Source organism: Mesoplodon bidens (genome assembly GCF_964165515.1).
Source record: "Mesoplodon bidens genome assembly, chromosome: 4".
NCBI classification, from domain to species: Eukaryota; Metazoa; Chordata; class Mammalia; order Artiodactyla; family Ziphiidae; genus Mesoplodon; species Mesoplodon bidens.
The window spans coordinates 30,293,621-30,307,266 of record NC_138160.1 but is presented as its reverse complement, the minus strand read 5'-3'; the positions used below and the strand labels follow the sequence as shown (position 1 = coordinate 30,307,266).

Here is a 13,646-nt window from a genome sequence, read left to right as displayed (position 1 = left end):
GGGTCCTAATTGTTCTTGGTAATGTAAGATAAACCCTATTATATATAATTCTAAGGATTTGAAAATTATTTTACTGGCTTAAAATAGGAGGGCTGTTCCCTGAAATGTGGAACAGAATGCGTAGGATGAAATGCAGTCTCAAGTGATGGGCTTCTGGAACACACAGAAGGATGGTTGCCCAGAGGAAGGCAAAAGCAGGGAGACCCCCACGGCTGGCAGACGGCTGCCCGTCCTTTCTGTGACACCCACCCACCCACTTCTCTCCACCCTTTGTCTAGTTCTTTTTTTTTTTTTTCTTTGTCTAGTTCTGATGTGCTCTGTTCCCACTAATTCCAGGGTCACACTGACTTATCCCCTCCTCATCCTAAGTGGGGAAGAAAACTGGTCTTTATTGACGAAAGTATGGAGTATAAGATGCCGAAAAGGGACCTGTGACATATCAGTCTCAATGTGAAGAGTAAATATTTGTGGGATGTATGAGTACAATGACTTAGAACATTGCCAACCACATTTCCAAATATGTTGGGCCTGTTTAAATAAAGAGACACGAATAATTTAAAAAAGAGGCCCATTAAATGTAGAGACATAATGATATGATATGCTTAAGAGGCAAAGAAACACTTAGGGATGAAGAAATTCACATCACATCATGCCCCTGCTCAGAAGCCTAGCCATTCTCCACCGCTTTTCAAATTGAAACTAAATTTCCCCATGTGACGTCTGGGGTCTTTGCAATCTGGCCTGATCTTACTAATTCAACAGGATCACTCCAAGCCCTTCACAACCTGCTCTCTGCTCTTCAACCAGTGGGGTTCCACTCCTCCACGCTGCCCGGCTTCCATGCCTTCCCCCGGGCCTCTCTTTCCACCCAGGATGTGGTCTCCTCTCCACCCCTACAGCAAAATCCGCATAGACCTTCTCTCCCCACCCTCTCAACTTTCTTAAACTCCAGCCATCTTTGAAGACTCAGTTTCTAGCACAAAGTCCTATGTTTTGAATTCCTGTAATTTTGCGCTTGGGTGTGGTTTACCTTCTATCATTCTGTTATTGATTTAATTCCTGTGAGTAAACATTCTGTTGCTGACAGAAGTGGAATTTGCTTGGGAGCAGCAACTGAGTTTGGTACTCATGTTTCTGTCTCCCATGGAAACTTATTTTACTAGCCTCAGTGGTAAGTGCTCAGTATTGAATAGATATCCTAACAGCCATCGTTTCTGTAGTACTTGCCATGTGTCAGATACTGTGCCCAGTGCTTTAGAGGCACCATCTCCTTTAATCCTTTCCACAACCCTTTGAACTAGGAATGGGTGTTATCCCCATTTAACAGATGAGAAAGCCAGGGCCAAGAGAAAGTTAAGGTCAGGTATCTAGTGAATGGTGGGCCCGAGATTCAGTCCCATGACTTTATGATTCCAGAAACTATGTTCTTAAATGCTGGCGTCATACTTCACTACTGAAAATGCTTAGTGTCTGCCAGCTGGTTAGAAATCCATTTCAGTTATTGCCAACAGAAGTAATAAAATGTAAAAAGGATCATCAATTTAGAACAAATAAATGTAGGTACAAAGATCTTTAAGTCTGGATAGTCTGATTTCCGGGCATAGCAGGTTATCACTGAGGGGTCAGGAGAAACACCTCTTAGATCACTTGCATCTTATCAAAGTGAAAGTGTTTTTATCTTAAAGTCAGCAAACTCTTTGTAGTCCAATAAACAACTAACAGGAGGCAAATAGGAAGACTTCACGCTGTTAAGTGTGTGAGGCTTGTGAGAGGGTTGTAGCAACCTGCCACACTCTGAAAGGGGGTCACCCCCTGCTTTCTGTAGCCCTTACTGTTGGGGACCCGGGACTTGCTCGGTGGGTGCACATTCAGCACGTGTGTTTGAGATGTGCGTGGTTAAGGTAGCTCTGAGACACAGCTCTTCCTCTCTTCCTTCCTTTATTCTGCTGACTTGGTCCGGTCTCTTTAGGTTTTGTCCTCAGTTTTCCCATCTTGAACAGTTTCTCTGAGGGAACCCTCACACATTCCTTCTTAAGCACTGTCACTGCATGAGCTACAGAGACAATGTGTACCATGATTAGAGTACGGTGAATAAATCAGCACTTGGTTGGGGATCATGGTCCCCTTAGTTCTCTTTGGCAGGGGGACTCTATTTTCCATACTCTTCAATCATAAGCCAGGGCCCTTCGATGGCTGGAATAATGTAGAACATGAATACTGCCACCCACACAGCTTTAACTGCCACCTACCTCCAGCCTTCTGGGGTAGACCCAAGTCCTCAGAGTCCTGATGGGGCAGCTCTGTGGTACTGGTGGTCCTATCTGTAGTACTAATAGTATTATCCATATACTGATTGTCCTATCATGATACTGAGGTACTGATAGTCACCTCTACTCTGTCTGAACTTGCTGCCATTTGGGTATTGAGGGCTGGCCTTTCTGGCTTGACGCTGTTACCAGTTGAGCTTCCTTAGACCCTGTCTAGCCTAGTCCAGCTTCTTCCTTCCGTCTGCCCCTCCACATTTGTGATATCCCACCAAGCCCTGAACCTGAACTCAACCAAATTAAGACTGTGTTAGGACCTTTGGGTAATACTCACGGGGATTTTATAGTCTGGATAACTTGAAATCAGATCTTGAATAAAAGGATGCTTCAGAAGAACAGCAACTTCAATTGGCTCCAGATTCTTGGAACCTAGGTCCTGAAATACTTTTATGAAGCTCTTAAAAGGAAAAAAAAAATAAAGTTGATTAACTTTACAATCCTGATGATGTTAAAATTTTTGTTTTTTAAAGGAATCATCATAATTTCTCTATGATGATACATTTGGGGAGAAATTCTATGAACATAGGCTCAAAATTGAGGGAAACTTTTCTTGGGTACAGGTGGCCCCTTTTATGAAATAATCTAACCAACCTCTGAAGACATGTTCTCTGTCTTTTGGTGGCTGGCAAATCTGTTAGCGTCCTGTGCTTCGTTTGCTCCTCGGAATACTTTGAGTAGAGTTTCCATGGAAATCATTTCCGTTTTCGCATTTTCAGAGATTTCTTCTTCCTTTTTCTCCCCTTCCTCTTGTAATTCCCTTTCGTCACTTATAAAATTGTCCTCAAGTTCAGGATATTCCTCAATGGGACTCGTATCAGTAAAGGAGGAGGTCTGTGCAATTCAATGAAGAGAACATGAAGTCTTTCCAGGAATAGAGATATTTAGAAAACACCAGTTTGGTCCCGCACTTTTTATGCCCTGGGATGATAGTGCCTACTGCAAACTAGCTAAACGAAATCTAGAGATAGAATATGTTGGCTGCACTGGAAATCATGTTGAAATCCCAGACCAGTTCTGCTGGTAGCTGACAGAGGCCTCAGTGTAGGGGTGTCTTACTCACCTCCGTACAGGCTTCTGCTCACTACCCTGCCAGATACACCACATTCCTCAGTGAAAGGACAGTGGTATGAATTTGTGTAACCACTGTCAGACTTTTACACATGAAGCTAGCTTTCTGAACAGGATTTGCTTTGGAAATTGCCTGCAGTCAAGAGGTTGTGGGCAAGTTAATTTCTCAAGCTTGACAGATTCTAAGAAGCTTTGGGAATGCTTGTTTGGATACTGGAGGTTAAACCTGACTAAACACCCAGAAGGCAAAATAGAAAACAAATTGAATACAGACAGATTGGGATTCTTATTGCTGTTCTTTGACACTTGGCCAAGAGCCATGAACTCAGACACTGGCATTCTGAGCATGGGAAAGAATAAATTGTTTCTGATGTAATTTCTTACGTATCAAAAGCCTGAAAAATATGCCTACCCTTTGATGCCATAATTATTGATCTAGGAATTGATTCTAAATAAATATTCATGTACACAAAGACTTTTGTATACGGATGTTCATTCCATGTTACTTACAGCGAAAATAGAAAACCTATGGTTCCAAAAATGGGGAATGGTGACATCAGTGATAGTGTCAGTCTGTGGCAGAATACTATGCTGCCATGAACATTTTGGTTTAGAAGGATACCGAGTGACATGAGAAAACACTCATGGGATGAATGCAGAAAGGAAACAGAACACAAATAATAAATACACTAGGATCCTCATTTTCTTATATATCTATACTTATAAATGAAAAAAAGAGAAACAGGTACATTAAAGAATTGAAAGTAGTTACCTCTGATTGGTCAAACAGGTGATTTCTTTTTCACTTTGTTTTGTATTTTTCAAATTCTTTACAGTAGAGTTGTACTTACTGTATTTACTGTTATAAATGTGTGTGTGTGTGTTTCTGATGATGAGGTAATAGATATTCAATGATTTGCCATAGAAAAATGGGCATTTTCAGAATGTTGACTGGCCCTATGTCAGAGAACACCTGAGGGTTGATTCTCCTTTATTCCGATGAAGGAAAAATGCTAATTTAGGCTTAAAATTAGAGCAGGGTGCCAATACCTGTAAATGCTCAATTCAGTAGAAGCATTAAGTGCATAGATCACGCAAGTTCTTTCCAAAGAGCCACATAAGTCCCATGTGTAAAAGGATTATAACACAGCACAGAATTAAGCCTCTGGTTGTCATAAGCCCCTCTGAGGGATTTGCAGGGGCTGAGGATAGTGCAGTAGAGACAGGTTGTATTTGCTCTAGCTCTGTGTGGTCACCTTGCTTTAGTTGGGTTTCCATATCCTTTGGTAAATTGGGAATTTAATCTAATCTTGGAGGGTGGGGGGAGAATGCTCTAGCAGGTGAAGTTTTTGGAATTTAGTACAAATATCTATCATCTACCTATCTATCATCTATCTATCTATTTATCTATCTATCTATCTATCTATCATCTATTTATCTATCTGTTCATCCAGCCTCTTCTCCATTTTAAACAGTTGAAATACTACTCGGCAGAAATGTGAAACTAGCTTTTTTGTCTCCATCTAAGAAGCCTGGAAATCATCGCACTGGCTACCCGTCAATAATCCCCCCGGGGCAATAGAATATTTGGTGTACTGAAATGAACATAGTCGAGATGTAGAACATCTTGCTGAATGACTGAAGGATGAATGAATTTCTATTCAGAGGGCAGCACAGGTGCTACGCGGAGAAGACAGAGACAGAACCTGTGGGTGAGCACATGACTAGCTGGGCTGGATAAGCAGGCAATACCGAAATTGAACAGAGAAGGAACCTGCTGTCTCTGCACTATTTCCATAACTACAGAGAGCCTTGCTATAATCATCATGGGATAAATAGATTTTTTATTTTAGTCAAAAGATAACAATTTAAACATTTGAGTGAAGAATCCTTAACTTGTTATATCAGAGGATGCTTTATAAATATTTGCTATTTTTGCTCTCTAGGGGGTTGGAACAGAATAGACTTAGCGGTTCAGTGGGAGGGGAGGGAGAAGAGGGAGGCCAAGATCAGGACCAAAGGAGCCAGTTCAGCATCCTGGCGGGACTGCACGGTGTGCCCAAGAGGGGGCTCCCAACAGATGCTCTGAAAGACCACGACTGTGAATGTGGGTGGATGAACAAAACCAGGGATGCTGCTTTGGAGAAAAGCCAGGGCTTCTGAATGAGCAATTATTAGTGGCATCAAAACTCTGTGTGAGTCACATTATCTTCCAAGCAGCGGGGCAGATTGTGGCGCTAGCAAACACTGTGTCACACTCTCAGAGATGACCCTCTAGGACTCCCAGCAAACGTGCCCCTGGAGTGGTGCCTGACTGCATTTCTACCATTCAGTCTGTTTAGTCCCGCATCTCAATCAAAGAGCAGAATGGGATGCACATTTAAGTTTTTCAAAACCCAAGGCCTCAAACCATCTCTGTCAAGATGCTTTAACAAGACTCTCAAAATGTGGGAGGTTCAAGCTCATAATTTACGAAATTCCAATATCATAACCCCAAACTCCACAGGTCAGGATGAACCATTTTTCTCAAATATCAACTTATTTGAAGCTTCACCATGACTAGCGCCTGCTCATGAGTGCTTTGTTCTTGAGCTTCTTTTAAATTACCCAAAAAGCTGTGGGTTTTAACAGGAGGTCTGTGCCACGGTGAATAAAACAGTGTGAGTAGCAGATATAGACTCAGAAAGAATGAAGTATCAGGGAGATTACCAGCTGTTTTTTGTAAAGCAAAAGCCGAGATCCCATTAAATGTCTTGGGAGTGGATATAGATCTATTGGAGGTGTTATTTCTGAGCAGGTTCATTTTACCTTCCTGGGATAAAGTTGCCCAGGGAACTAGAATACAGTTGGAAAGGGCACAGAAAGGGAGCAGCATAATTGGAGGCAGGATGGTGAGGGCTAGGAGGAGGCAAGAATGAGGAAGGTGGGTGGATCCTGTATTTCAAAAGCTCCAATGGTTCACTCCCAGCCAGGAGTAGTCCTGGGTGTGTGGTGTGTGACAGACCTGCACTCCACCCCCGCCCCACCCTGGTTTCATCTCTGTTGTGCAGTGGTCATGGGGCAGTTCCTGTGCAGTGTCCTTGGGCTTTAAAAGAGCTCTTGAGAGAAGTGATCCAGGGGAGCTGCTTCCTGGATGGGCACTAGCTCCCGGTGAATGACCCACCGGGTCAGGGATAGGAGGGATGCAGTGCCTTCCTGCGCTAGCTGGCTTGGCTGCTACCCACCCAGAGAGCTGTCTGTTGCTATGGCAACCACTGTAGCACATACTTCCTTTTCCTGGTCTTTCTGGCTCCGTGCAGCCTCCTGAACCTGCTGTTGCCTCTGCCTCTGGAATGTCTGCTCTCCTCCTCTCTACCTTGGAGACGGGAGTCCCTCCCTTCCTTCTCCCTTCGTCTCTTCCTTTCTTTCTCTGCCATGTTCACAAACACTAATTGAGTATTTGCTGTGTGCATTACTGAGCACTTGCTACTTTGGAGGACATAAAGATGGGTAACAAGTCATCCCCAACTCAAGGTAGGAATAACAGCAGTAGGATTTAATAGATAAGCCACCCCCTGCCTGAATGACTAGTTCTCCTTACTTCCCTCCTTTGCCCCCTCCAGTCTGTCCTATATGGGGGCACATTTTAAATCAAACGACCCTGCTCCAGTGACTTCTCATCTCATCACTTGACACAGTCAAAGCCAACGCCCGTCCAGGGCCCCTCGGATCCTTCTCCCCCTCACTGTCCTTGCCTGCTACTCTCCTCCAGCTCAATCCTCTCCAACTACACTGGCTGACTTGCGGTTCCTTAGGGTCCACCAGGCATGACCCCACTTGAGAGATTTTGCACTTACTGCTGTCTTCACTTAAAATGCGCTTCCTCCACAGGTCTATCTGCAAGGCCCTCTCCCTCACCGCTCTGGACCTCTGCTTCCATGTCTTTTCACAGAGAGACCTTCTGTGACCATTCTATTTAACACTGCCACTCCCACCCAGACTCCTATATTTTTCCCTCTATTCTTTATTCCCCATAGTGTCTATCACCATTTGCTGTAGTCTTTATTTTACTTGTTTTATCCCCAGAGGTGCTGGATAAATGTTTGTTGAGTAAATGCACAGGTGCATGTGATGGTGCTCAGCCTTGCCAGAGGGGATCTGGATGTAAATGGGGCCCAGTTGCGGGACTGCTCTGTGTGTTGGGGGAAGCTTCGTGAATGATCTGGCGGTTGAAATAGGCCTTGGGTACTGGGGAGCCCTCGAACCTTTCCAGATGAGCTGACGTGTACTCCAGGTGGAGGGGATAGCAAGAGCAAAGGTACGGAGGTGGCAAAGAAGGAGGTTTAGACCCCTCTTTTGATCTGTAAAGCCCCCTGCTAATCTGTCCTTTATTCTGTGTTCCCTCCATGTGTGGGCCGTCATTCTCCCTTTCTTTCCTGTATGGAGAGGGGCAATTAGATGGAATCCCTTTAGTGGAGCAAATTGGGCTTCTTCTATATCCTTTGCAGATCACAGGGCTACACAGAGGGTAGGATTTACAAAGCTGATTAATGAAGTAATTGATTGCTCCACTCAGTGAAATGTTTACTGAGCTCTGTAGCAGTAATTCAGATTCAGGAAGGCAGGTTAGGGGATGCAGAGCAAGACAGATGGCCCATCCCTGCCCACAGGGTGCCCAGAGTCCAGAAAGGAAGCTGACCCTGTAGAAGTAGTTATCTATGAGGATTATGGTGAAGGGGGAAGCACAGCATGCTATGGGAACACAGGGCAGGGTTGCCTGCCACCATTCCAGGTCAGGGAAGGTCTCCCTGAGGACAGGTTAACTGAGACCTCCAGGCAGGTTATGATCCATGCCAGTGTTGGGTTAAGGAGGCCCAATCTATAGAGAGATGCAGGCAGACCACATCTAACTCGTCATTTATTTGGGAAAAGGTAAATGGTCTTCCTATGTTCTAAGAAGACAGCATTCTTGAGTGGAAATAACAGTAACTCCTTCCTGAACTTTCTGTCACTGTGTCAGTGTTAATGCTGAGCCTAAAGTACATCGAGGTGAAGAGCCCTGAGTTGTCAGCTTCCTAGGCAGCACTGTGGCCTCGCCCTGCCCCTGATGCCAGGGGTAGGACATCCTCCGGGTCATCTGCTCGGGACTGAAATATAGGGCTGCCTGTAAAGGAGTCTATGTCTTCTGGGGTGTGAAAGTTGTCATAGGAACTTCCCATTTTTCCTCAGAGAACCCAGCCTACTCTGTTTTGACAAACATGTATGAAAGGAAAAGAACTGCGGCTAGGACATCCGAGGAGTCTGAACTGTGCAGACTCCCTCTCCCCTGTGGGTCCACCAAGAAGAGCAGAACAAAGCATTCCACCATGAGGGCCACTGCTCTGTCCCCAAAGGTCAGGTGAAGACTAAAAAGTCATGCCAATGGACACCTAATAAGTGTATCAGTTATTTCTCTGTTCTGAGGCTTTTCTACCTCCCCCAGAACAGGGAATGCCAACCCTTTAGAAATTGGCAGGGGGATGTGAGGTTTTATTGGACATTAAGCTTTTCTGTCGCTGGTTGCAGGTGACACAAAGTGCCTGTGGAATTCAGGTGGCCAGGTTTGGGCCTGAAATACTATCAAGTGTCGCATACATGTGGGATGTCTGAGGCCTGAACTTGTCTTACATAAAATTTCCACAGAGTGTGACAACTAGTCTGGGTTGGTACCCAGTTCTTTCTCATTTATCAGGATCAGCACTTCATGCAAAATAAAGGCTGCCCTTTACAGAGCAAATTTTGGTTTCACCAAAGAAACTTTGAGCGAATTTGGATTTAACTACCAAAACATTTTTTTAGTGGGTCCCTAGTTCTTAATCCAATTGAGTAAGGCTTTGTCGAAAACCTAGTAAAGCACCGTGTGAGGAACCTGGGAAAATACAGAGATTGAAAAAAAAACAGTCTTTGTTCTTAGAAGTTTAGGATCTTTTGGAATCCCCTCCAGACCCCAATGCTAGTCCATTTCTGGACCACAATTACCTTTTCTGCACCAAGAGGAGGCATTTCAATTGGCTGGAAGACGTGAGTCCCAGTGGCCACACTGAGGGCCCTGTAGACCCCTTCCACACCGTCTGGATGGCAAGCAAAATAAAGCAGCATCTGTGTGTAGTCAAGCTGAGGTGGATCCTTCTCACAGTCAGCAAATAATCTAAAGAAAAACTGTCACACAAAAGAATTTCAGCCAGAGGTCAAACGCATACACTTCGGTAGACAGTAGATGGACGGGCAATGAAGAATCCCTCCCTAAGTTTTGGAAAACAGTCACTTTCTGAGGACTGAATTACTAAAACTAACGTGTAATGAATGGTATGAACTGAAGAGTATGCTAAGTAAAAAAACATAAAATGTAGGGCTAGAAACATTCTGATGTTAAAGAAAATTGTATGCTAATCAATGGTACCAACATATTTAGGAATGAATGTGCTAATTAAGGTGGCAGGGATGACATGTTAAGTAGGAAAAGGGAGCAAGGACCCCTCTGTCCATCCTCAGCTCCATCCTGACAAACTGGGCCCTGACTCCCAACTGTGAAGCTACTGGTACATCTCACTCCTTGGGGAGTAGGGAGAAGGCAGGAAACAATGCCCAAAGCCACTGGGACTTGAGCCATTAGACTCTTTAAACTGGCCCACGTTGCGCTGAACTCCCTAAACTATTGACTGTAATGTGACTTCTTCCAGTGTAGACTCCCATGCGGAAACAGTGTGCTTATCACTGGATATCAGCTTGTTTGGCAAGTCTCTCCCGCATCCTGAATGACTGACCTGGCGCTCAGATCTAGATGCAGTGTCTCATGCATTTGACAGTGTGAGGAGTTAGTGCTCCGGGACCTAATATCCTCTCGGGCCCTGAAAATCCTAGGCCAAGCTCTGGGACACAGAGGTCACACCTAAGCAGCTACGCAGCCCTTGTTTGGGGAGGTGACTGGCTCTTCTCAAACATTCGCATGCAGTGACCTGGAGAATCTTTTTTTTTTTTTTAATAAATATGTATGTTTATAAAGTCATGGAACTGATTTTTTTAAACATCTTAATTGCAGTATAATTGCTTTATATTGTTGTGTTAGTTTCTGATGTATAACAAAGTAAATCAGCTATACGTATACATATATCCCCATATCTCCTCCCTCTTGTGTCTCCCTCCCACCCTCCCTATCCCACCCCTCTAGGTGGTCACAAAGCACCAAGCTCATCTCCCTGTGCTATGCAGCTGCTTCTCACTAGCCATCCATTTTACATTTGGTAGTGTATATATGTCCATGCCACTCTCTCACTTCTTCCCAGCTTGCCCTTCCCCCTCCCCATGTCTTCATGTCCATTCTCTATGTCTGCGTCTTTATTCCTGTCCTGCCCCTAGGTTCGTCAGAACCATTTTCTTTTTAATTCCATACATATATGTTAGCATATGGTATTTGTTCTCTCAATTTTGTTTCTTTTTATGGTTGAGTAATATTCCATTGTATATATGTGACATGTCTTTTTTATCCATTCATCTGTTGATTGACACTTAGGTTGCATCCATGTCCTGGTTATTGTAAATAGAGGTGAAATGAACTTTGTTGTATATGCCTCTTTTTAAATTATGGTTCTCAAGGTATATGCCTAGTAGTTCTATTTTTAGTTCCTTAAGGAACCTCCATCCTGTTCTCCATAGTGGCTGTATCAGTTTACATTCCCACCAACAGTGCAAGAGGGTTCCCCTTTCTCCACACCCTTTCCAGCATTTATTGTTTATAGATTTTTTGATGATGGCCATTCTGACTGGTGTGAGGTGATACCTCATTGTAGTTTTGATTTGCATTCCTCTAATGATTAGTGATGTTGAGCATACTTTCACGTGTTTGTTGGCAATCTGTATATCGTTTTTGGAGAAATGTCTGTTTAGGTCTTCTGCCCATTTTTGGATTGGGTAGTCTGTTTTTTGATATTGAGCTGCATGAGATGTTTATATATTTTGGATATTAATCCTTTGTCAGTTGCTTCATTTGCAAATATTTTCTCCCATTCTGAGAGTTGTCTTTTTGTCTTGTTTATGTTTTCCTTTGCTGTGCAAAAGATTTTAAGTTTCATTAGGTCCCATTTGTTTATTTTTGTTTTTATTTCCATTTCTCTAGGAGGTGGGTCAAAAAAGATCTTGCTGTGATTTATGTCAAAGAGTGTTCTTCCTATGTTTTCTTCTAAGAGTTTATAGTGTCCAGTCTTACATTTAGGTTTTTAATCCATTTTGAGTTTATTTTTGTGTATGGTGTTAGGGAGTGTTCGAATTTCATTCTTTTACATGTAGCTGTCCAGTTTTTCCAGCATCACTTATTGAAGAGGCTGTCTTTTCTCCATTGTATATTCTTGCCTCCTTTATCAAAGATAAGGTGACCGGGCTTCCCTGGTGGCGCAGTGGTTGAGAGTCCGCCTGCCGATGCAGGGGACACGGGTTTGTGCCCCAGTTTGGGAAGATCCCACATGCCGCGGAGCGGCTGGGCCTGTGAGCCATGGCCGCTGAGCCTGTGCGTCCGGAGCCTGTGCTCCGCAACGGGAGAGGCCACAACAGTGAGATGCCTGTGTACCGAAAAGAAAAAAATTTTTTTTGATAGGAAAATACATAAAGTCTGTTATGCTATGAATATGAAAAGAATCTTAGAGGTCAATGGGCTCTGCAAGCTCATCCATTCAGTCACCCCTTTTTATCAAACGTTTACTGAGGTGCTGTGGCACCAAGCTAGGCTCTGATGCTTCAAAACTCTCTCTGATGGTAAGGCAGCCTTAGACATTTGAAGAGTCATGATTCAGCTTTTGGGTTCCTTCAGGACCTTATATTTTCTTCATCTTCTCACTTGCCTCTGGAAATCCTCAGGGATTCCCAGCAGGACTAGGGGTAGAAGGGAGCTGACACCAACAGATAACCATGGCATTGCCCTTTCATGTTTATCTTCCATTTCTTTCATATGAATCCTTGAACTTTAATATTATTTTCATTGAAATGCTCTTAAAAATGCTGTGTAGGTGCAACACATTATTTCCATTAACAAAGAAGTTCAATATGATATATTGAAGGAAGATGGGCAAAAATAAAATAAGTTGACACGTGAACTCTTTCTGTAATTACACAGGCTTGATTTTAAACCAATGGATGAGACATTCGAAAAAGGTAAGGCCTGCTATGTTCTTAAGATCATTTAAAATGTTGTTATAGGAAGACTCCTAAGAAGGCTTCGAAGTTTCCCTGGAAAACCCCCTCAAACACATATCTTGTATAATCCCTTCCCCTTGAGTATGGGTGGGATTTGTAAATGTGATGGAAAGCCATTTTTCAGGAGTGAAGGTAAAGAGATTTTGCAGACACAATTAAGGTCCTTAATCAGTTGATTCTGAGTTAATCAAACGAGAACCCAACCTTGGGCCCTGATCTAATCATGTGAGCCCTTTTAAAAAGGACCCAGGCCTTCAGGGAGAGATTTGAAGCCAGCAAGATGCTTTTCTGCTGGCCGTGAAGAAACAAACTCTGAAACTGTGAGAGGGCGTGTGGCAGGGAACAACAGTCAGCCTCTCGGAGCTGAAGTTCTCAGTTCTACAACTGCATGGATCTGAATTCTGCCAGTAACCCACCTTGGAAGCCAGTCCTGGAACCAGTATTGGAATTGGCCTCAGCTAAGACTGCAACTCCAGCTGACACCTTGATTTTAGCCTTCTGAGACCCTGAACAGAGGACCCAGCTAAGCCATGACTGGACTTCTGACTTACAGAAACTCTGAGGTAATAACTGGGCCTTGGTTTAAGCCACTAAATTTGTGGAAATTTGTTACATAGACTCAAAACCCAACACAAATAGTATGGTTTCATTCATTCAACAAGTACTTATTGACTGTGCAGAACCTTAGACGGCTCCAGAACAGTACTTAGGACTGTTCTAGACTGTTCTAGGTGCTTGAAATACACTTACTAGGAAAGAGATAAAGATGTCTGCCTTTGAGGAGCTTAATTTATAGAAGAGGAAGACAGACAGAATAAATAAAGTAAATTAGATAGTAATTATGGAAACACAGTGGGAAAAACGTGGGTCAAGGAAAGGGGAATTGGAGTGAAGAGTGGGGAAGGGGGGCAGGTTGCAGAATTGAGAAGATGAAAATTGGACAAAGGTTGGAGGTGGGCAGGGAGTAGGCAGGTAGGACACGCAGGGGAAGGGCCACACAGGCAGAGGAGAGTGCTGCGGCCAGTGTCTTCAGGTAGGAGCACGCCCGCCCAT

The 13,646-nt window shown here is 43.7% G+C and overlaps 1 protein-coding gene across 1 annotated transcript in view; it reads right to left on the bottom strand.

Moving 5' to 3' along the window:
• SPEF2 (sperm flagellar 2) overlaps nucleotides 1-13,646 on the bottom strand; it is a gene marked incomplete at its 5' end in the record, with an annotated part of 165,638 nt that overhangs the window by 3,975 nt on the left and 148,017 nt on the right. Inside the window, 3 exons of the mRNA XM_081232588.1 lie at nucleotides 2,599-2,721; nucleotides 2,916-3,155; nucleotides 9,390-9,569. Of these exons, the coding sequence (XP_081088714.1) occupies nucleotides 2,599-2,721; nucleotides 2,916-3,155; nucleotides 9,390-9,569 (543 nt within the window). The remainder of the gene's footprint in view (nucleotides 1-2,598; nucleotides 2,722-2,915; nucleotides 3,156-9,389; nucleotides 9,570-13,646) is intronic.